This window comes from Calidris pugnax, unplaced genomic scaffold, assembly GCF_001431845.1.
Source record: "Calidris pugnax isolate Ruff unplaced genomic scaffold, ASM143184v1 scaffold54, whole genome shotgun sequence".
In the NCBI taxonomy this organism is placed as follows: Eukaryota; Metazoa; Chordata; class Aves; order Charadriiformes; family Scolopacidae; genus Calidris; species Calidris pugnax.
Genome location: NW_015090864.1, coordinates 2,682,706 through 2,706,776, shown reverse-complemented (window position 1 = coordinate 2,706,776; position 24,071 = coordinate 2,682,706). Strand labels below are relative to the sequence as shown.

The 24,071-nt window shown below is 38.6% G+C and overlaps 1 protein-coding gene across 1 annotated transcript in view; it reads right to left on the bottom strand.

The window, feature by feature from the left end:
* Nucleotides 1–23,809, bottom strand: part of LOC106889672 (vasoactive intestinal polypeptide receptor 1-like) — a 29,980-nt gene extending 6,171 nt beyond the window's left edge. Inside the window, exons 1-8 of the mRNA XM_014944895.1 lie at nucleotides 23,749–23,809; nucleotides 13,361–13,460; nucleotides 9,577–9,684; nucleotides 7,763–7,872; nucleotides 4,684–4,781; nucleotides 3,468–3,600; nucleotides 2,887–3,040; nucleotides 597–657 (exon numbers count right to left, since the gene is read on the bottom strand). Of these exons, the coding sequence (XP_014800381.1) occupies nucleotides 597–657; nucleotides 2,887–3,040; nucleotides 3,468–3,600; nucleotides 4,684–4,781; nucleotides 7,763–7,872; nucleotides 9,577–9,684; nucleotides 13,361–13,460; nucleotides 23,749–23,781 (797 nt within the window). The 5' untranslated portion in view covers nucleotides 23,782–23,809. The remainder of the gene's footprint in view (nucleotides 1–596; nucleotides 658–2,886; nucleotides 3,041–3,467; nucleotides 3,601–4,683; nucleotides 4,782–7,762; nucleotides 7,873–9,576; nucleotides 9,685–13,360; nucleotides 13,461–23,748) is intronic.
* Nucleotides 23,810–24,071: the final 262 nt, after the last annotated feature.

The window sequence follows — 24,071 nt, the reverse complement described above, 5'->3', positions numbered from 1 at the left end:
GGACACTAAGTTTTAAATCACTTCTTAAAGATCCCAGCCAGTATTTGTACCCTGATACCTCTCTAAAACTCTTAGCGCAACCCAATCAAAAGAAAACCTACTCAGTAAGAAGTTGAAGAAACAAAGCAAAGTCAAAAGAAGCACACGTGTATTTTCAGGCTTCTTTCCTGCTCTTCTATTGGAAAAGTGACTGTTTTACAGAGTACAGGTGAGAGAATAAACTACTGTGTATCCAGCCCATAGCAAAATGGGGTTTTGCTCCCTGTTTTGAGGCTGTTAATGTATTTAACATTAATAACAGTCCAGTTTAACTCCTTCCAGTCAAGTGCCATACATGCTAGGTTATATCATGCTCCCCCCTGTCAATATTCACTATGGTATTTCCAGGTTTTATTACTCCATATATGCACATCAAAATCAGAGGGTTTAAAACTATTTTGTCACTTACTTGCATATTTAGTGTAAAGATTAGAGGCACAACTTTGGAAAAATTTTTTTGCTTTTCTGGTTTTTATAATTACTTTTTCCCCAGAAGAAAATCAAAATACAATACAAAATAGGATGTCTTTGGTTTCCTTATCCAACCTCTGACTTACCCAGTATTTTGTCGATGGATTCTTGTGAGGACCCAAGCAAACAGCACTGCAGTGGGAGCTCCTGCACAAATCAACATGGAACAAAATATAATTGTTTTGAACACTATTTCCCATGGAAAATATATTCAAAGAGGGTTCACAGTCAGCAGATTGGTTGTACATTAAAAGCCAAACAAAATATCAGACCATTGCAGTTCAGGGAAAGAAAAAAAAAAAAAAAAAAAAACACAACAAAAAAAAGGCAGGAGAATGAAATCAAATCAGATTGGTTGTACATTAAAAGCCAAACAAATTATCAGACCATTTTAAGTAACTTCATAGAAGAACTTAACTTGCAGTTCAGGGAAAGAAAAAAAAACAACAAAAAAAAAAGGCAGGAGAATGAAATCAAACAAAAAGAGAATAGGGGATGCTGTGAAACTATGTTTTCAAAAATAACAGCTAGGAATTACTTGAGGATTTGGATATGAATTACAAGCACTTGTGAAGTTGGAGGAATCATTTATTTAGCTAGAGCTCTTATACCTTGTGAACTGCTGCCAGCATACTACTCTCTGCACTAGCTGGAAGACCACATATTTGTCCTGAAGACCCTTTACTAATCACTCTAGACCCATCAGTTGATAAACATTCCATGAAAATTTAGCTAAATCCAGGAACTGTTGATTTCTAGTTTAGCTAGAGCTCTTATACCTTGTGAACTGTTGCCAGTATATTACTCTCTGCACTAGCTGGAAGACCACATTTTTGTCTTGAAGACCCTTTACTAATCACTCTAGACCCATCAGTTGATAAACATTCCATGAAAATTTAGCTAAATCCAGGAACTGTTGATTTCTAGCCTCACTTTTTTTTTTCTTTTTTTTTTTTTTCAAGTGGGCCTATAAACTAGCAATTGCTTTTGTTTCCCTTCTGTGGAACTGAATTTCCAAAAATCAAGTGACTTTCAAAGCTGTCACAAAAGGGACTCTAATCTGAAGCAGGTAACTATTTCTATAGAAATATTGGTAATATCTTCCTAAGTATAATTTGAGACCTGTAGGAAAGGCCCAGACGTTGTCCTTCCTGACTTTAGATCTTTGTTCAAGGCCTTTAATCTTGCCTGTAATGAGTTCAAGTTCTGTTTTTAATTAATGAAGAGAAATATTTACATCCATATCACCTAAGATCTGAGTTACCGCTGAGATGTCTCTCACCTTACATTGATTATAGAAGGAGATAAGGGTTACTATATTATTAATTAAGATGTTTCTTTTGTTATCTCAAGTTGGCTGTGATTAATCAAGATCTAACTGTTTCGTTTCAGGCAATCATAATTGGAATAGATCCAATTCAACATCCTCTATATAAAATTCAGACTTCTAAAATTTAGTTGCATTTAAAAAAAAAATAGAAAGCCTGAGAATCTGAAGATTAAAGAGAAATTACTATTTACTTCAGAAGAACTTGGATTTCACTTCTAAGCCAAAAATGGCAATGTAACTGCTCAATAGCGGTGCCTCTATTTTAGAATAACCAAGGTGAGGTACAAGAATATCTAAGAGTCACAATGAACAATTCCCTGTGGTGTAAGTAATTTTATATATTACAGGCACATATTCTGACAATCAGAGGTAATTTTCATTCTTGTATAAAGTCAGAAGATTCCTTAGAGCCAGTAGGTCTCTGAAAAAATAAAAAAAAAGAAAAAAAACCTGTTTGATTCCTAGGCATGAACTCATGAACTCACGTGATTTAAGTGAGTTCCTAATTCTCATCTTAGTAAGCAGAATCTAATTCTTCTTACTAAAACCAAAATGTCAATTTAAAGTTAGTCATTCAAACTTCTTTAGGCAACATGTTTCCAGGATGTTATCCAGCTACGTTACTCATCTTCTTGAGAACTGGATTAATCACCATCCTGGCATGCATACCTCACTCTACTGACTACAGGAGAAACCTGGAGAGATAGTTTAGATTAGCTGCCTAACTATTAAATCACTGTTGGTGCATGAAATTAATTCAAATCATGAAGACTAGTGCTACAGGATTTCAAGTAGACTTATCACAGTGCTTCTTGGAATCCTTCCTATCCTCTCCTTCGAAGTTTTGAATGGTTAAATATCTAACAAGATACGAAGAAAGACAGAATAATGGTATGGTTTTGATGTAGTAGCACTGGATGAATAGGCAAATTTCATCAGAAAGGCGGTACCCTTGATAGGCACTTTTTATCTCAGACCAAATATTTTATCCAGTTCTAAAAGTAAACGGCAATACCAAATACCACAAAAAGGAGAAGAATACTAACCCCAGCCAGTAAATATGAACCACCATACATACTGCTTGTCTGAAACAAAGGTCAGCAAAAGCAGTGTTTGCAGGTATATCCCTTCTATGAGAAGCCAGAAGAAATTGGCTAAAATACTGAATTGAAAGAATGCCACAGCAGCCTTACAAGAAACCTGTAAATGCAGAGGAAGAAAAAAAAATATCAGGTCTACTTTCCATTATGTATAGATTTCTCCACAAGTATAGGCAAAATTACTGCACAAGAATGAGGACATTAATACAACATTTCAGTAGGTTTGGGATTCCATCATTTTAGTTGACTATGTCAATTATTTTTTTAAAAGGAAACATTAGCCCTCTGTAACAGCTGAAATTCTTTACTGATAGAAATTGATACAGCTTCATTAGAGCTGACAGACCTGTACATTATACCAAAACTGAACGTAACCCATAACACTTGGTCTTTGGTTTTGTGTAGCATTGCTTTTTTTAAAATTTCAGTTCTAGCAAACTAAAGAGAAATGAGATTAAGAAATCTCCATGTACTTTTTAGGTCAATAATTGTGTTAAATCAAGGATAATAAAGGGGAAGTTTAGTACCGTTGACATTAGGCAGTGGTCCATAGTTTCATCTGCAAACAAAACAGCATCTTTGGTGAAAACAGCAATTGCTCTCAGGATAAAGGAGACAAACAGGTGCATATGGATGTAATTCCGTGTACAGTGGAATTTTCTAACGTGGAAAGAGAAAATAAAAATTGTTCTTCAAGAGAAATTTCTCATTGTCTCATCAAAACTCTAGTGGGAATACAGGGCGACTGCAGACACCTTCCAAAGCAAATAAATGGTCTGTCACTGTTTAAGAGGCAGAAAGACACAAGGGAGCAGAACAGTTATTACCTGTTTAAGCTAATAAAAGTGTTAGTATAATTGTCCTTGAATTACCACACATTTAAAGGAGATGCCAGAAGCAAAGAGTAATTCTGGGGCTCTTGGGCTATATCATAACAATGGCTTTTAATTATTATAAATAGTATTTTTTGTTTAAAAAGCTTGCAAATAGGCTCTTCAGGCCCTTTTTGGCCACAGGAGAACCGAATACTAAGTGGGTGTCAGTCGCATGTGGTGGGATGGCTGCCAGAGAAGTAGCTGCCTTAGCATAGATTGCATTTCCCAAGATGACCCTGTCCATGGTTTGACCTTGAACTGATGGAACCTCCTTCAAGGTTTGGGTCCTTCTATAAAGTGATATGACCTTTGAGACTGCCAATCCAATTCAGTTAGGAAGCTGCTTCCGTGCTATGCACTGCTTTTGTCCAAGTACATTGGAACTTATCAAATGCAGGATCCAATTCCTAGTATTCAACATCCTCAAACATGATATTTAAATACCGTTAAATCTGTTTTCTCTAGCTCCCAGTTATGAAAGCAATGGTCTTTCACAAAGGGAATGGACATCTTCGAATGACTACAGATTCAAGGCATAAGACACTCAGTTTCTGCAGAACATGTCCTGCTGTGCACTGGAGAGATAGTTATTTTATATTAGTAGGGAACACAGATTGGAGCATTTCCACTGTATGGTAAAATTAAAGGGACTGAGACAAACTGCCCAGCCAGGTTTATTTTTTAACGTCTGCAGTGAAATGACACAATATGAATAGAGAGGGACACATTGCAATCAACACTGTAATATCTGAGAAGAGTTCAAAAATAATAATAATATTTAAAAAGCAAAACAAAAACACAGAGGGTTTGAGAGGAAATAGGATAAGGTTATCTTGACACATCCTGAAAAGATACCAATTTTTTTTACCTGAAGGCAGCAAAGACAATTAGAGCTGTAATGAGTGAAGTCATTGATGCTGCATAGCCAGCAGTGTAGACACGCCAAAATGCAGAATAATATGATTTCTATGAGAAAAAGAAAACACAGACCAAAGCTGATGGTTATGCAGCATGCATCCTGGTGTGCTCATTTCACTAAAATATATTTGCCCTTACTAGTCAGTCCCACCACCTGTGTGCTGTTTTAATTCAGGCTTTTCCCTCCATTGCTAACACATCTTTTTTCTTTTGAATCCTTCATAACCTTACACATGAGACAAGTTCCACCACCCACAGGTTCATATGAAAAAGTGACCCCTTTAAGAATGTTCAATAGGAAAATGTTATTTTTGTCAACTACATTTTCTCCTGTAGGTACATGACAACTCTAGGACATTGGAGCTTGTTGATGGGTGATTTGGGTTCCATCACTTTAGACTTGGGCCAGATTCTACTCTGTTTAGCTCAAAGGATCTTTCCCCTCAATTTGATAAGTGTTAGTTTTTACAAACAGCTAGAGTTAAATAACACTTGCATTTTACAGGAGAGGAAACCAAAGTCCTGGGAAATAGTCACATCACACTGTGGCAGTAGGAAAGTTAAAGCCAAGAAAACCTCACAATCTTTCTTCTTTGGAAAAACAATTAATTCACTACTACTACTGAAACACTGTAAATTCTTTATAGTTCATTTGTTTGTTTATTTTGCACTCAAATGTCCTATGTTGCAAGAAAAATAGACCATTTTTACATTGCTTTTTCTATGCAAATTTTACTCTGATTTGCTACAAGATCACCTAATTATTCAAAATCCCAAGAAACTAAGTTCTCTGAATCCAGGCAAATTTCCTCCTTGCAAATGCAATGGACACTTTGTTCTCTAATTGATCCAAATTCTGTTTATCCAAAAGGCAGCAATTCTAGGTTGACACAACCGATTAGCAATTTTAAGTAGATCCATAAATAAATCATGCAACCCTGACAACCTAGGAATCATCCTGGCGTTTCTGAAACAGTCCTAATTTTTATACAGGTGAAAATGAGAAAAATTAGAAAATAGGTTCTTCAATTGAACAGTGGAGTATTTCCATGCATTGTATCTGGTTTTGTAGGGCAGCTAAAAAACCAGCACTGTATGCGGAAGACATCATAAGTCCTCATTGCAGACACAAAACACAAAACAAGAGGTTCTCTTAGTATATAAGTGGGATTCTTCTCAGATAATTCCCTGTGTTTACAATGCAGAAGTGCTTACTGATCTTATCTTCCTTTTATAGAGCTTGTGGGTTTGACTGGAATAACAAACTCAACACAGCCGCAGCACAGACATGAGTTCTGCCCTGAAATCTTCCGTAACATTAAAATGTAAATATAGTCCCTTGCTTGCTCTCAGCCTAAGCCAGCTACAAACTACACCTGGCTTAGTACAAGCCAGGGACCACTTGGAGAAAAGCACCCTGGGGAAGAGGAGACTTCAGCTCTGTGGGTGAAAGCTCTGCCATGGCAGCTGGCCCTGGGGCTGGAGAACTGTGATCCAGAATACATGCTGCCTTATGAGTCTTACATCCCTTCTGAACTGTTTACATTATTTCTACCATCTTTCTACAAGCTTTTTAAGGACTTATCTTTCTAGCTTCCCCACAGTGTAAAGGAGTACAAATATTTTTAGTTTACGGTTGGGGAACTGAGCTCCAGATATCTGTACTGTATGTTACAGCTGTTGCTGAGTTTCTGAATTGGCTGAAGCCAATTGTGTCTACGCTTCCTAAAGATTCAGATACGTCTGTGCTTGAGCTTGCATGCCTGGAGAACAAAATGGTTTACTCCAGATAACACCCAGAGTGTTAGTCGTGACAACCCTCTCCATTTTTCTGAGCCTTGCTACAGCCTGTGACAAATGGCAATTTCCCACTGTCGAGTCATTACTGCACACTTACAACGAGCTATATGAGTTAGTCTTTTCTTTCACAGATTCCAAGGAGTCCATTGCTTCTATCAAAATACCACAATAGGAGGAGGAGGCTGTGATGTACCCCATCTTGCATTTGTGCAAGATGTATGAGCCTTGTCCAATAAAAGTAAAGATAAGGGGATCGTAGAATCATAGAATAGTCTAGGTTGGAAGGGACCTTTAAGATTATTGGGTCCAACCCCTAAACTAACATTGCCAAAACCACCACTAACCATAAGGGCTACATCTACTCATCTTTTAAATATTTCCAGGGATGGAGTTTCCACCATTTCTCTGGGTAGCCTGTTCCAATGTTTGATAATGCTTTCAGTGAAGAAATTTTTCCCAATATCCAGTCTAAACTTCCTCTGGTGCAAGTTGAGGCCATTTCCTCTTGTCCTATCACTTGTTACTTGGGAGAAGAGGCTTACTGCCCCTCAATACAACCTCTTTTCATGCAGCAGAAGAGAGCCAAAGAAATTTTGCCTGAAAACTTCCCAACAGACAGGTCAGTAGGGCTTCCCTGCGGGATGGGAGTCCCAACAGACAGGTCAGTAGGGCTTCCCTGAGGGATGGGAGCATGATTTCAGTGAAGAAATTTTTCCCAATATCCAGTCTAAACTTCCCCTGGTGCAACTTGAGGCCATTTCCTCTTGTCCTATCACTTGTTACTTGGGAGAAGAGGCTTACTGCCCCTCGATACAACCTCTTTTCATGCAACAGAAGAGATCCAAAGAAATTTTGCCTGAAAACTTCCCAACAGACAGGTCAGTAGGGCTTCCCTGAGGGATGGGAGCATGACATGGATTCAAGTCACCTTTGTCAGAGAATCAAAGACTTTTATAGGCAGGACAAGTGAACTAATGATGAGTCTACTCATTAACACCAAAAGTAGACAACTGAATGGAGAGGAAAGTGCTACCTGTGCTCTCTTGCTTCATATTAAGCCTGATTTGTTAAACGGACTCTAAATATACCTGAAAGGTTTGAGTTTAACACTGGAGACAGGTAATTACTGGGTTCTGACAAGTCTCAGATATGTGGGAGCATCTAGCTACCCAGCACATTCAGAAGAGGGTGCTCTGGAGATGTCCACAAGCCAGAAATAAAAAACTCACCTGATCCTCGGGCCCTTTACTGGAACCTTCATCAAATCCACAGGCAACGGTGTATGGTGGGAATGGTTCTGACCAATATGCCTCTTGTGTACAATTTCTCTGAAGGAAGCCTTTAATGGTAAAATATATCAGAGAATAAATTAAAGGGGGGAAGAAGTTTTTAAGTTTTGACAAGAAAGAACAAATTTTTATTCCTACTTTGATTCTTAAGTTAGTCACTTAGAGGTCTAGTGAGGTTCAGCAAGATTAGGTATAGAGTTATAATATTCTATATATCCACCATTTGAAAAGTTGAGACTTTGAGTTCCAATGCTTTTCAAGATGCAGTAGAACTTCTACATTTCATGTAGGAAATTCATTCTGAAAATTCATTTTTTACACAGAGGAAATAAAATTATGCTGTTTATCCTGCATTTACAAATATATCAGAGAATAAATTAAAGGGGGGAAGAAGTTTTTAAGTTTTGACAAGAAAGAACAAATTTTTATTCCTACTTTGATTCTTAAGTTAGTCACTTAGAGGTCTAGTGAGGTTCAGCAAGATTAGGTATAGAGTTATAATATTCTATATATCCACCATTTGAAAAGTTGAGACTTTGAGTTCCAATGCTTTTCAAGATGCAGTAGAACTTCTACATTTCATGTAGGAAATTCATTCTGAAAATTCATTTTTTACACAGTGGATATAAAATTATGCTGTTTATCCTGCATTTACAATGTAATTTATGTTAGTGGACAAAGCCCTGAGCCACCTGATCTAACTTAGAAGTTCGATATAATTTTTGAACTTGGTCCTGCTCTGACAGGAGGGTTGAAAGAGATGACCTCAAGAGGTCCTTTCTAACATTAATTATTCTATGCCTTTATAAATCAGTGACTCTATGACATACTTATAGTCCTATGATGTCAGCAAAGTAGTGGACAGTTTTTAGACCACCAAAGAGACTAGGCAAGGAATGGTTCTGACCAATATGCCTCTTGTGTACAATTTCTCTGAAGGAAGCCTTTAATGGTAAAATATATCAGAGAATAAATTAAAGGGGGGAAGAAGTTTTTAAGTTTTGACAAGAAAGAACAAATTTTTATTCCTACTTTGATTCTTAAGTTAGTCACTTAGAGGTCTAGTCAGGTTCATCAAGATTAGGTATAGAGTTATAATATTCTATATATCCACCATTTGAAAAGTTGAGACTTTGAGTTCCAATGCTTTTCAAGATGCAGTAGAACTTCTACATTTCATGTAGGAAATTCATTCTGAAAATTCATTTTTTACACAGAGGAAATAAAATTATGCTGTTTATCCTGCATTTACAACATAATTTATGCTAGTGGACAAAACCCTGAGCCACCTGATCTAACTTGGAAGTTCGATATAATTTTTGAACTTGGTCTTGCTCTGACTGGAGGGTTGCAAGACATGACCTCAAGAGGTCCTTTCTAACATTAATTATTCTATGCCTTTATAAATCAGTGACTCTATGACATACTTATAGTCCTATGATGTCAGCAAAGTAGTGGACAGTTTTTAGACCACCAAATAGACTAGGCAATTCAGAACAGCACAACTCAAGAGAGTGCCAAACATTGACCATAATCTAAGATGTGTATCAAAGTAGTGGACAGTTTTTAGACCACCAAAGAGACTAGGCAATTCTGAACAACATAATCTAAGATGTGTATGGGATAACTACCATATGTTGACTGACATAATATAGCATTGTGAAACAGGAAAATAAACATATTACTGAATCTTCACTTATTAGAATTTATTTTAAAAATATGGAGGCATAAAAAGAATAGGAAAAAAGTCTTGCCATGGATATTGGTGATTTCTTCAAAAAATCTTGGACAGGGAACTTTAACCACTTCCCCAACAGTGGCTCTGGGCCAGCAGGTTAGACCATCCCAATCTCTGGCACATCCTGAAAAAAAAAGTGCCTCTAAATAAAGAAACAGACAGAGAACATCACACAGCTGATCTTCCATAACAAGATTGTCTGTGGCTTTCCCACTAATTCACATGCATGAAGAAGAGCCACAACAGCACATGCAGTTCTGCAAATGAAGGATTGTGTTTCTTTCCTGTTCTCCTTGAAAGCATCATCGCTTTACATACACACTTGGCATTCCAGCTGGACCTTTCCCTAACTTATCTCATGAGAGAATGTACCTGAAATTCAAGCAGACACAATTTGAAAGTCAAATCATCCAGACCTCTTTCTATTGTCACAACAAAAGTCACTAAAATCAAAATATTGAATAATTAATAGCACTTGAGATTTCCCATTACTGGTTTCAGAGTCTCAAGGAAAGCATCGGACTTAAAAATTCATCATTAGCCTATTGATTCCATGCTTTCAGTGTACCAATTTCATACAGCTTGAAGAAAATAACATAAGGGTTGAAGTCCAGGTCTTTGGCAATCAATGGGGTTTTTACAATGGACTTGAACAGGGATTGAATTCATCCCAAACTAGAAGAACATCTCCCAACATCATATAAGATAAACATCATCAGGCATAGATCTGACTGGTTAGCATTCACAAGGATCCCTAAATCCGAGGTTGCTAGCTGATGACGCAGGACACGTTACTAGCTATGAGTTCAATACAAAGGGTTTTCAGAAGTTGGAGTTAATCACAGCTTTGTCACAGATGCATCACGCTGAAACTCAAGCTGAGGTCACGCAGTGTCTGTTGGCAAGTAGGTGTGGGTGCAGCCCAGAGAAATTATTGGCATGTAAAGGTGGCTGAACCAATAAAAAACGCAGCGTGCTGTAACTGAAACTAATCTCTAGGTGGTCGTAAGGTGGGTATAAAGAAGTGCATGACTTTCATTTGGGAGGTGTTATTTTCTTTCACTGATTCTTTTCTGTTTCCTCTGTGACTAATGACAAGGCAAATCTAAAATTGTCAAGAGCTGAAATGTGGAAGCAATATTGCTTCCCTGTAGCTGAGCAAAGTTACTCTCAGGCTTCCAAAAGGATAGTCCTGAGAATCTCCCACAACTTTATCCTCACATCACCCTTGGGAGAAAGAAATTCCTGGCATCCCCAGTTTGCCAAATGGGAAAATAGAAGCCCCGATTCATTATCTCTAATTTTAATTGTCTAAAATATGTTAGCTCATCTTAGCTATGTTCTCTCTGTAATCAGTGGAGAGAGACAGGGACTTCCAGCACATGATTCATCCCATGTATTGGCTGCTCCTTTCTGAGGGCAGGATGAATCACCCACTGCAAATACCTAGGTCTCTCTGATGAATATAGCCTAAACCAGGCTGCAAATTTTCAAATTAATAAAATCAGGTAATAGGAGTCCCACTTAGACATGCAGCGGCCCACACACTCAGAAGTAGAGACTTAAAGGATCCCTCATAGAGGGAATATAGTACCTTTGAGGAGCTTGATCCAAAAATCTACAATATTTGGCATTATGGGGTTAAAACCAAGAATCAGGTGACTTTATGTAGGAGTAGAATCTGTGTGTTTTAAGTCTTAGATCTGGCTTCATTTTCAGTGACTTCTACAATTTATATAAAAGAAACAGATGAGTGCAGAGGCAGAAAGAACATTTTACGCACTGAGGCTTTCAAGAGACTAGTGATTGTCCAAGTCACCTGAGACTCCATAAAGAGAACTGTAGGAATTGTATTAAGTAATATCAACATCATAGATATCTAAGTCTTTTTCAGTAACCCGGGGATCTTTGGTTTTTTGTTTTTTTTTTTTAAGACAATGGAGAAAAATAAACATTTTTAGCCTTTGATTCAGTCGACCTATTTTACACATCTACTTCAAGATGAGAGGAATTGCACCCTGGACTCTACTGATGACACTCATCAGACACTGTTCTGAACAATAAAAATAATGTGGAACTGCTTTAGATTAAAAAGTCTGCAACACAGACTAATTCCAGAACAGATTATCTGTACTGGAAGTTACTGGGAAGTAACTCTGTAAAAACTGTGATCCTTCAGTTTTTCTTGTTTGGTTCCTGAAAATCAAAATGCAAGCTAGGGACTTTCACCAATCTTAGTCTAGCTTTAAAACACCCCATAAAAAATACTGGGGATTAATTGTTTTTCCAAATCTAATGTTTCATTTTAAAATATTTTGAGAAAGGCTGTAAATACCAGAACAGATTTTCATTAAAATCTTTCCATCTTTAGAGAACAAAAGGTGGAAAGGAGAGCTTTGAGAAGATCAGGGTTGAAGACTTTTACATAGTTTAACAGAACTTTGGGGGATTTTTGTTTCTTTGAGTAGCCTTTGTCACAAATAAGATTTCTAAATCATGTAATTATTTTTCTGGTAAAGAGAAAAGCACTTGGAATGTTATACAGTAATACATATAATAAATTATTATCGAAAATTTTTTCAGAACTTTTTTGGGTGGGTTACTGGATGTTCCAAGTGCAAAATGTGTCCAGAAAGTATTCTGGACTTGATTAAAGATGCAGGAAAACACCACTAAAATAGATTAGGAAGGTACAAGAAGGATATCAGATATTAAAGTGGTTGGAAAGGCTGCAGAAGAATAAATAAGTAGATCAAGGAAATATCATGGTGGGGTTAGTCTCTCAATTTCCATAGGCTGCTAAAAGAAGACTCTCAGGTGGTTGCAATACTTCTATTAACACTAAGTGCACGAGGCACATTTGTCTCATAACTCTTCTGCAGAAAATGAACATGTAACTGTAGGTGGATTCATACATTTCTAAGCAAATTTGGCCAGAAAAAAAATACAACTGAACTTTTGAAAGAGTTTGAACATTTAGAAAGCTCACTTTGAATCAATTCAAAATATGTCTCCACAATGCCAAAGTCCCAGCAAAGAGAACCCCGTACATAGCCCATAAAAAAATATTTTACAGGCTCCAGAAATGGTGATTTTAATTTTCAAAATTTATATTTGAGCATCTAATGGATTTCAAAACATAACCAGAATAAACCTTTTCAAAACAACAAACAAACAAACAAAGAATGTCCAAAAATAGAAGCAGAATATTTTGAAGAAGCTGAGAATTTCTTTTCTTTCATTTTTTCCCAAATAACATTTTCACCAGATTAGAATGATTCCCAACATGATGTAATTTCAGCATGCTTTTCAGTCTTCTGTGGAAGCTTCTTTAGAGTTTTGAATACAAATAGAGAACACATCCAATTCTTTAGGAATGTAAGAAATTCCAAGTAGGGTTTTCCTGCCCTAACTGAGCATCTGAACTTGTCAAGGTCTGACCTAATCATCTTAATCTCATTCCGTAGTTAGGAAAGAGAAATACTACTCCAGAGAATGATTCATCTCATTCTAAAGTAAACATCTAAGCCAGGGCCAATGAAACATATTCTAGGGACACCCATCTTCCTCCATTTACTTGTAGGGAATCTAAGAACACAAGTCCTGATTTAGATATGGGGCTTTTAAAGATGTTTAAAATGAGATGAGGTGAACTCCCAGACTATATTCAAGTTATTAAGAAACCAAATAAAATAGGAAACAAATCTTGACTCAGGAGAACAAATGTTATCTTAACATTGTGCCCCTGAAATTATATACAAGGGATATTCATATCAGAGTTGGACAATTAGGACCATTACCTTTAAGATCAGGTGAAACAGATTCATTCTTTTCTAAGCAGAGAGCCTCCTCTTTGACAACCTGCTGGAATATCTTGCATTCTGGATGGATTCCCACAACCTCAGTGAGAGAAGGACAAAACAAACCAAGAAGTTCTGTGATTATTGGACCAAGAACGTTTCCTTCAATTTTGTACCTCCTGGCTGATACTTTGAAGTCTAAGAATGTCAAAACTCCAGCTGAAATTTTCTCTTCAAATAGGACATGTAATTGGCAGGAGAAGGCCATGATGTCATACATTTATGAATTCGTGTAAAAGTCTGGATATGCACACTCGTATGGATTCGATACACTCAAGTGTATCTAATAGTCAAGTTCACGTAGCACCTGTTCTCCAATCCAGACATTTATACCACCTCTTATTTACACTTACGTTTTTCACAAAACTTAAATTTCACTGTGTTTGGATCTACCCCTCTTTGATAAAATTGGATGAACCCATCAGCTATATGGGTCATCACAATGAGTTGCCCAAACATACGTGCAGTCTGACCATGTATAAGTATTTCTTCCCTATAAAACAAATTAAAATAAATACATTTCTTTAACTATACATGGCGGGTTTTGTTTTTTTTTTAAGTTGATTATTTTGTGGGTTCAAACCTACCTATTGGCAATACATTTCTTTAACTATACATGGCGGGTTTCTTTTTTAAGTTGATTATTTTGCGGGTTCAAACCTACCTATTGGCAAAATAGAATCATAGAATGGTTTGGGTTGGAAGGGACCTTAAAGACTGTCAAGTTCCAATCCCCTGGCAGGAACACCTCCCACTAAACCAGGTTGCTCAAAGCCCCATTCAACCCAGTCTTGAACACCTCCAGGGATGGGGCATCCACAAGTTCTCTGGTTAACCTGTTCTAGTGTCTCACCACCCTTAAAGAACTTCTTCCTAATAATCTAATTGAAATCTCCCTCTTTCTGTTTAAAAACGTTACCCCTCATTCTATCACTACACTCCCTCCCCACCTCTCCTGTAGGTGTGTTATAGTATCTCACCACCCTCGAAGAACTTCTTCCTAATAATCTAATTGAAATCTCCCTCTTTCTGTTTAAAAACGTTACCCCTCATTCTATCACTACACTCCCTCCCCACCTCTCCTGTAGGCCCCTTTAGGTGCTGGAAGGGGTTATAAGGTCATATAGAGCCTTCTCTACTCCAGGCTGAACAACCCCAACTTAGCCTGTCTTCATAGAAGACGTGCTCCAGCCTTCTGATAATCAAGTTTTCTTTATTGGAGGAATTACCCCTAAGAGTGACAATAAAATCTTAATTACTCCTCAGGAAGGTGTGCCTACTCTGGTTTGATGCTGATACTACTAGAATGGGCTCCTGGTCTTCTTTGAAACCTTGACATTATAGTGCCATACAAATCATCCTACTGAGAGAGAAGAGTGTGAGCCCTTCCCTTTTGAATGCCGTTGGTATAATTATAAAAATAGAAGCAATATAGAGGAGCAGAAGTTTTATATCCATTATGTCCTTCCAAATGCTGAAGATGAAGAATTTAGAGAAAATAGAATAATGGCAGTCTTGGCGATAGTTTAATCTGAGTGACTACAAAATTTTATCAGCATATTATCTGAGGATGCTCCTTAGGCACTCCTTAGACAGAGGCACTGTTTTCATTTTATCAGATGAAGAAATTAATGATTGTTTTGGGAGTTTAAGGAGTGATAATCTCACGGGTTAAGATACTACATTTAAACAACTAAATGCATTTGTATACATCAGCTGTTGAACAGGGTCTAGATTAATCTTCTTAAGTACAGATACTTAGCGTCATTTAGATGCTGTTATGCATTTTGCTTATGCGTTTCATCTCCCACTCCAGAAAGTTTCATGTTGCCTGTAGTCCTGTATCATATCTGCTGTGATTGTGAGGATGTTCCTAATACCCTAGAACATCCCCAAATGATTTCCTCTGGAAAGGCAATTAAATGCTGAGAAAGAGTCTACAACGTCAGTGTCTACATGTGAATTTGTTATTGGAGCTTCTTTTGCAGTCTGTGGAAATTTAAAAAGTGTCTCACCTAGCCAGGAGTGGTTAGTGCTGTCTGGGATGCTATAGGGTATCCCAGCCCTCTTGTGTAGATTCTGCATTAATTTTGCCAGCCCCATGCAGAAGTCTCAAATGCATCATTTGATGTCTCAAATAATTCTACACAGCCATGTTTACCTAACTGAATTAAACCCAGAGTCAATAGAGTCAATAGAGTCTAGAAAGCAACTGAACTGTATTCAAACAAGTAAATACTGCACCGAAGCCTTCTTTGGTATATGGATCTTCAAGACACAGGGAGTCTTATGTGGAATAGAGCAGAGGGTTTGCTCTTTCACAAACTGTGCTGTTCAAGGCAAAGCCAGGGGCTCAGGGGGTAGTGATTTTAATTGAAATGATGGATTGAAGGCTTTCTGAGACATTTCTGAGGAAGACTGTAGGCCATTCTAAACCTCTAATGGCTTTGAAAAGAGTACAGATGAAAACATCACTGCTATATTGCCTTTTCAGTCTCAGGAAGTTGATTTATTGGCCCTCAGAATGTTTTCAGTGAGCAGTGCAACCAGGACTTCTTTTTAGCTTCCACAGAAACTTTACTGGAAATCATGGAGACTATTACATCCTAGCAATAATATCTGCCTAGGGGAAAAAAATAGAACACAACTTTATCTTTAAAAACCTTTACAAATTCTGACTACATTTGGGTTTTAAAGTAGCATAGACAGACTGCTTTTAATTACGAGGCCCTAGAGATGGTTCATACATCCTAATATTAGAACAGAAAGAGGATTAAGGACACTGTTTGAAAAGAAAATTAAGACATGGCTTTTTACATGCATCATATTCCTCCACTAGGTAATTCAAAATACATTTTATAAATCAGCATGAGTGACTTTTAAAATAGTACTTCTTGCTGTTCAACTATAGTAACACAATTCTGAAATGAATTTTTTCAGGTATTAATAGGATCTCTGCTCATTGCTTTATATTTTAACATGCATTTTACTTTGCATTCGCCCTACATAACAAATGAATTATTTGAGCAATAGTAACAAAATGATTGCTACATAAATCTCTCACTGCTCCAGTTTATAAAGGTGGATTCAGCTGGACAGAAAAGAAGTAATTTATCTACTTTCTGGAATTTCTGGTCTCTGTTACTGCTGAGAAACTTTGTATTTGGGATATTCTTAGGCTTGATGTTTAAAAGTCATGACAACTTGACATGAAGCCATACGAATTGCCATCTCTGCTGAGTCCTCCGGTAAAGTGCTTGAAAACAATGATCAGTAGTAGCTGAAAGTGAAATGAGACCATTAAAGGAAATTCAAAATGACTTTGAGAAACAAGCACTTGGGAGAGATGGGTTAACTTAACTCACACCTCATGCTGGAGGTTCTAGCAGTGGTTGAAACAGAGACGTAATTAGTTATGAAAAGTTTCAGAGGAGAAAGGGTTATCTTTCTCCAGAAGTCAACTTAAGCAATGCGTGCAGTTGGTGCAGGTAGAAAATAAATAAGGGACTAAGCAGCTGAGCTCTCCCACATAGTACCTCAGACATTGAAGATATGTGCCAGACTATGTGCTGCTCAAAGTAGGGTGCATCTCCTTTTTTCTCTCCTTTGGTTAAATCTACACCTGCTGAACCATACTCTCAGTCACCATAATCCAGCAGAGTTGTACTGAAACCAGCCGAGTGCTATTCTTTTACAGCATCTGGGGAAGCCCATACCCTGCCCACAGGGAAGTTGTGCTGCTTTGCTTTGACACATGACAGAGAAATTGCTCTAACAGATCACATCCCTAGTCCATGTAGTCCAGCCTCCTACCTCTGAAAACAGTGATGAATCACCAGAAAACAGGATTTTATGATTTCCTCTAGAAACCCTGACCAACTGCTGGTGATGCTCACCAATGGTGAGGCTGTAGTCAATCCCACTACCACTGAAAGGTAAGAAATTAAATGTCATGCTCACATTTTGTTTGCTTCTGGGTTACTCGATTTGTGGTGGGGGTGGCTACAGCCACCAGACCCCAGAGTTTTTGTTATAAGGCAATGCATAGGTTAAATATTACTGGCACTTCAGTGTAGGAAAATCCATATCAAGTGCAATTGCAGATGTAACCTACAGAAGGTTGTTAAGAAGCAAAAATGAGGCTGGTGTTGTTAACATACAATCATGGAGCCTTATTGGAAGTAATCCCACTGTTACTAAAAAAAAAGCCAACAAAACACCAAAACAAAAAAAAATGACATGTATACAAGAAACTGAGAACAGTGATGATGCTTCAATTTGCTGGATTTCCCCAGGCTTAAAGAAAAAGAAAGACATTAAACGATTTTACAGTTAAAGAAAAGTCTTCTGGGCAGAACATTACTTGTGATTTGTTGGCTATGGCTTACTTATTTTTTGTTATTAATCTCACAATGCCTTGAGAGAAAAGCACATGTTGTTGCTCTAATCTGCCTACAATGGTTAGGTGATGGGGCTTTCTAGAAAACCAGGACTCTGTATTTGTTACAGGGACATGGTATTGCAATTTGAGAGGCATCTGCTGTAATGACTGAGCTATTCTAGGAAGAGAGTAGCTCCTGTTCACTTTAGAAAAGGATAATTTAGGACCCAAAACAAAGCAGAGATTTCTGAGCAGGGGTGTCCAATCTGGCAGTCTTCTCTGCCGCAGTATTAAGTGCAAGAGTCTCATTTATAATGCTACTACTTGGATTAACATTTCCTAGTAGCTGGGAAGTAACCAGGCATGAACCTTACTGAAAATCACAGTGAGGTGCCTTCACCACAAAGTTTATAGAAAACTTAGAGTTTCTTGCAGTGTTGTAGACATAATTCAAGGAAAAAAGCTTTGCATTGGTGAGCATCATAACACGAAGAACTTCCTCCTAGCTTGAACATCTGTGACCATCCAAAATTCACAAGTCTTAACTGCTAAAACAGTCCTGCCTGGAGCAAAGCAATCACAATTGAATATTAAAAAGTTACCTATGATAGGTATGAGCATGCTAAAAAACTGAGCCAGTGTAGAGAATCGGATTTTGGGCTTGCACTGACTTTTAGGCTTCCTTTTCTTAACATCTGTAAGTCTATTGCAATGAAACCTTAAGTGGTATACTCACTGACAGTAAGTATAACATTGTCTTGTATTTCCTCTGTTACATAAGAGCTTATTTATTTGCCCAAATCTGGAAAGAAAAATCAAGCTAATGGCACTTTGGGCAGTGCTTTGCTCATGTTGGGCTACATCAGACTTGGCAATCACTGGGAAGAGAGTTTTTCTAATTGCATCCTCATGCCATACTTAGTGCAACTTAGTTAAAAGCAATCTTTCCTGAGAGCTTATCCAAAGTTGGTGCCCCTAGGATGTTGTGGTGGTATAAAACCTATAATTTAGATGTGACATAAAAGACACATCTTCACTCATTAAGGAGTCCATTAGCACACTTGGGGAAAAGTAGGGATATTTTCTAGGCTCTCTGAAAACACGGGAAGTGCTTCAAAGCTGGGCATCAAATATATTAGTCACTTTTGAAAAAGCGATTCAATGGGATCAAAGAGCCAGAAGTAAATTGGTAACACTTAGTTTTTTTGAAAATTAATCGAAAATAGAATAAGTCTCTGAATTCATTGGTAAGATGGAAAGGTTTCAAGAACTTGAAGGGTCTTTCCAGTCATCCCGTTCAGCTTCCAATGTCGTGCAATGCTAAAACCTCATGAATAGGTTTTGCGTCAAGTGCATAAATCATTTACTAAGAATATTAATCACTGCTCTTCTTGCCTCTGTCTCTACAGCTTGCATTCGTGTCTCAGATCTCATCTCAGATCTGCTCTGAAATCATCTCTGTACTCCCTGTTCTCTCTCTCTGTGCTTCTCCTGTTCGGTTTTTCTGATATGACTCTGATGCCTGAGTATTTTAGCTCTCCCTTCCACAAAACAAGAGTTGTCTGCCATTCACGTCACACGCTGACTCCCAGCTTGGAGGATTAAAACTTACCTGATATTTTAGGATACAAAAAGGCACAGCACACATCCAAAACTCCTGCATCCCCTGCCCATTTTTAACTGTGGAATGAAGTGTTCAGTCAGTCCTGAAAGTTGGCCAGTGGTGCCAAAGGCACAGTGAAGAAATCAGGATATGCTCTGAAATGCATATCTTTTTTCTTCAAATTTTGATGAACAGGAAAGGCTTATAGGGTGGAAGGAGGATCATGAACAATGTTGAACACAGGTTGAATAACTGAAGAAGACAAAGAAAACCTCAGCCTTGTTCATAAATGTGTCCATCCATCGCATATATCTAATCAAAATCCTCCACATGGCCTGTCTCCTTCCACCTGCTTAATTTCTTTCGCAAAAAGCCAAGTGCTAATCAGAAAGCTTTGAGACTGGGAAGTAAAAGTCACTGAAGTCAGAGCCTATTTTCAAGTGTACTTTGGAGGAAACTGGAAGCAACCTCAAGCTCCATAAGCTCTTGTCCGTTTCAGTACAGCTACATTCACAATCACCGCAGTAAGGATCTACCTCTCCACTGTGTCCTATAAGTAATTCTGGGACATTTGTAATGTAATATATGTAGTATTACATTCCGTCAGAAAACTACAAGAAACTACAAAAAATAACCAAGGATTTCTTATGCAGCAAAAAAGTCCACCGTCTACCTCTCCACTGTGTCCTATAAGTAATCCTGGGATATTTATAATGTAATATATGTAGTATTACATTCTGTCAGAAAACTACAAGAAACTACAAAAATAACCAAGGATTTCTTATGAAGCAAAAACGTCCACTGCTTAAATGCAATTGTAAATATAGATGAGCATCCACTTTGTTTCTACCACATCCAAGCCATGTTTTCCACTCTTGATCTTAATCGACTGTAAAACCAGAGCAGTGACATGACTCCAGTCACCAGCAATGTATTTAGTTACCATAGGAAACCCTGCCCTCAACTCACAAACTCTGACACAGACTTAATCCCAGAAGCTTTCAACCCCAAAGGTAAAGACCTAGTTCCAATCTGTCTCTTCAGCCGGTTAAATAGATTATTTCAGGAGTCTTTTTCAGTGAAAATGACTACCTAGAGGACATTTTCAGTGTTTGTTTTCTCTTTCTAACTCGATTACCTATGGAACAAGAGAAGCAGAGACACTGATTGCCTTACAGTCATTTAGAGGAATATCTTGTCAAGATTGTTTTTAAGACATTGGAGTAACGCTTGAATGCTCCTCTGTGTATTGGATTGTATTTATCTGACTGTATTTAACTGCATAGCCTTATACAGAAGAGTACTTGCTATACATGCTATATGCATATATATCAATATATGTATTTGCTCATAGGTATTCTGTATGTGACAATACAGCCATACTAATTTGTTTTGTTTATAAGCCCTGTGTAACTAGTATTATCCTGAGAAAAATGAAAAAGAATTTATTAGCTCTTTGCTACATTTGGTAGGGCATTTAATTACCATGAACACTTAAAGAATAACAACACTAATAACCGAGGATCCTTGTTTTCTGCTATTGCAAGTATTCCTCCAAATTAAAGTGAATTTTCTCCCTTTCTGTATATGTAGCATGTTTGCCTAAAGGTGGGGCTCATGTCACCTCATCCCAAAGAATTGAAACCTAGAAGTCAAAGTCCCTCAGCAAGTTCACTCAACTGAAACCTTATCCATTGTTTTTGGAGTGTTTTCACTACTTCCCAGTAATATTGAAGAAGGCAAAATGAAGCAGCTTTAGACAAGATTCCCAGTTTTAGACAGATAATTTTAGATGATTAATCTAAGCTCCCCCATCAAGCCTCCCTTAATGATCAATGAAGGCAGACAAGCAGTTCCAGGGAAGGATTCCTCCTACCTCTCTCAGGCACCTAGTTGAGGACAGTGACTCACTGTACAGGAGCCCGTCTCCCTCCATTAACTCCCTCCAAGCTAACAAAATGCCTAAACACACTGATTCTTCCACACCTCCAGTTCCCTATGGAGGGGAATGAAAGATCTGCATGCACCCGGATCCCTAGAAGAAGCATGTATGTCCCTCTAATACAAATTAACCAGTAGTTGCTATATCACAAATTTAGGCACCCAGCTCTGTTTTGTTGGGAGCTCAGCATCTTGCTACAGATTTCAATCCATATGTCTGTTACCACAAGAAACGCTGTGTTAAAGCAAATGTATGGCTCAACAAAAACCCACCTATATTTCCTTTCTCATTCCATTCTTTACATCAGACTGAACCCCTTCCCCAGAAACATGAAAAGCTGTTTCGTGTTTGAAGAAGAAAGCAGTTCAGCTCAGCAGGAAGGACAGTGAATGCAGAGTCTTTTCTGTTCCCCATCCTCTGTTTCCTGAGACTCTGAACTCTTTAAGACAGGAAAAGTCATTTTTATGCATTTCAGCACCCACTGCTCTCTGTTCCTTGTCACTTACAAGCAAATGGTAATTTTTAATGTCAAGGACTCTGTTCTGCAAGGCACAAAGTATATCCTGCAACGTACAGCTCCCCGTGGAGCTGGTAGGAGGTAAAAGTACCCAGTTTCACAGAGGAAGGTTTCAGGATTACCCTTCAGTTTATTTTCATATCTGAGTAATGAATTATTTGCAGACTCCACACTAGAATTATTTCTCTTCGCTGACATGATCCTTTGAAATATGAAAGGACTGGCCTTCCCTGACTGTCTAACTTAGGATGCAAAGCTTCCCACGAGAAACCAGTTTGAGACACGAAAACCACTGATATTTAGAGCACTGACTCTTACCAGACGCGTAGTTGGAGATCATATATGAGCAATCGTTGAAGGGCAAAAAAAGCTGCATAGAAATTGCAGTTTATAGAATTTCTTTTGTTATGGGCAATGTCTGCTGCAATATGCTAAAACATTAAAATAATATGTGGCAGCCCACAGATGTGCATCATACATCTCTTCAGGATAACTCCACACTGCTGAGAGCTGCAAGAATAAGTTGTGCCTCTATTACGTGTAAAAAGGCTAGTCCAGATGCCAAAGTCACTCTACCTGTAGCAGTGTAACGCTTTAGGGTGACTAGTTTTCCCTGGAAAAAGGGTATTACACATGATAATAACTATACATTGCAAGATTTACATAGCAAGGACCTATATTCTATCATTTGTACACCAAGCTGTGTAAATACAGAGGAAAAAACAACTTCCAGTGCATGTGAGGTGCAGGAGTGAAAATTTGCATCCCATCTTTCACCTGTTAATACTGGAGGGTCAAGAGCAGTCTGTGACCATCTAGGGGTCTCGCTATCATCAGCGGAAGAAAACAGACCCTAGAGGAAGACTCACCCCATCTGTCTTTCTCAGGACAAGATGAGATGCCCCCTGGGAAGGTGACTGTCTCCCCCTTGACTGCAGCGAGAGCGTGAATCCCAGCCTGCACAACATTTTTAACTGTGAAATAGCTAAATTAATTAACAAGTCCCTGGGAATCACACCCACAGGAAGGTTTCCGCACACTTCTCTAAGGCTAAAGATTGAGGGGAAAGAGGATATATGACTATAGTTATACTTACACAAGCTTTTGCTAACCAGCCCCAGCAATGCCAGCTGTAGATCGTGGGGCTTAGGGAAGGATGCAGGTTCTTGATTGTGTATCTGTCTCATACATCTTCTCTGATGTATGTTGTTTAAAGCTACAATCTTACCTGCTGCCTCCAGTGCATAACAGATAAGATGGTTCATAGTCCTGCTTAGTGCTAGTATAAGCAGATGCCTTCATTAATAAGAACATCAGTGTCCTCTCAAAGAGGTGAACGTCCCAAATTCATCACGAGAACTATTCCTTTTTAGTTATCCTCCTCCTTCGGTAAAGTTGCCTTTCTAAGGCGACTGCAAGCTGTTCCTTTCTGTCTCTCTAAAGCCATGCTACAACTATTCTGATTTAGGGATGCTTTTCTGTCCTTTGGAAACTGCAATTCTCATGAATGGAAACGAAAGGACATTTATTAATAGCATCTTTGGGCTGGAAAATTTTAAAGAAAAGAGATGGGTCAAACCTCTAACTCAGAAATATTTTTTTTTCTTTCCTCCCCTCCTACATCCCCATCCCCCCTTTTTTTTTTTTAATCTCATCCTTAGTTTTCTTTCTTCCTCCCTGTTCTGACAGAAGTTGCCCTGCCTCTTTGGACATCCCCCCCGGACCCACCACCCCCCCCAACCCCCATGCTGTCGGGCAGTTGAGGAGCCATCCAGCTGTGGCAAACAGTGTCAGGAGCCAGATGTGCTGTCCCCCACCTCCCCTCCCCTCTCCTCGTCTCGTCCCCCCCCACCACCCCCAGAGGGGACCACTGCCGGGCACTCACCAGCGGGAGCAGCATCCAGCACAAACTTAGCATCCTCCGCAGCAGCCGCCGGGTCCTTCCCCTTCCCTCTGCCTCTTGTGAAGCTGCCAAAAAAGCCGAGGCTCTGCCCGCCCCTACCTGCCCAAGACCCGCCCCGGAGAGCCTTGCACCTCCCTCCCCGGCCACCCGGGGCAATCCTGGGGGAACCCGGCATCTTTAAGTGATGCAGGACCAGGCTTGATGAGGAGGGATTCTCCAGCATCCACCTGGGATTTTGGAGCCACCTCTATGAAAACCCAACTCTGGTCACCCAACTAGAAAACTGCAGTGAGCTGGTGCAGCGA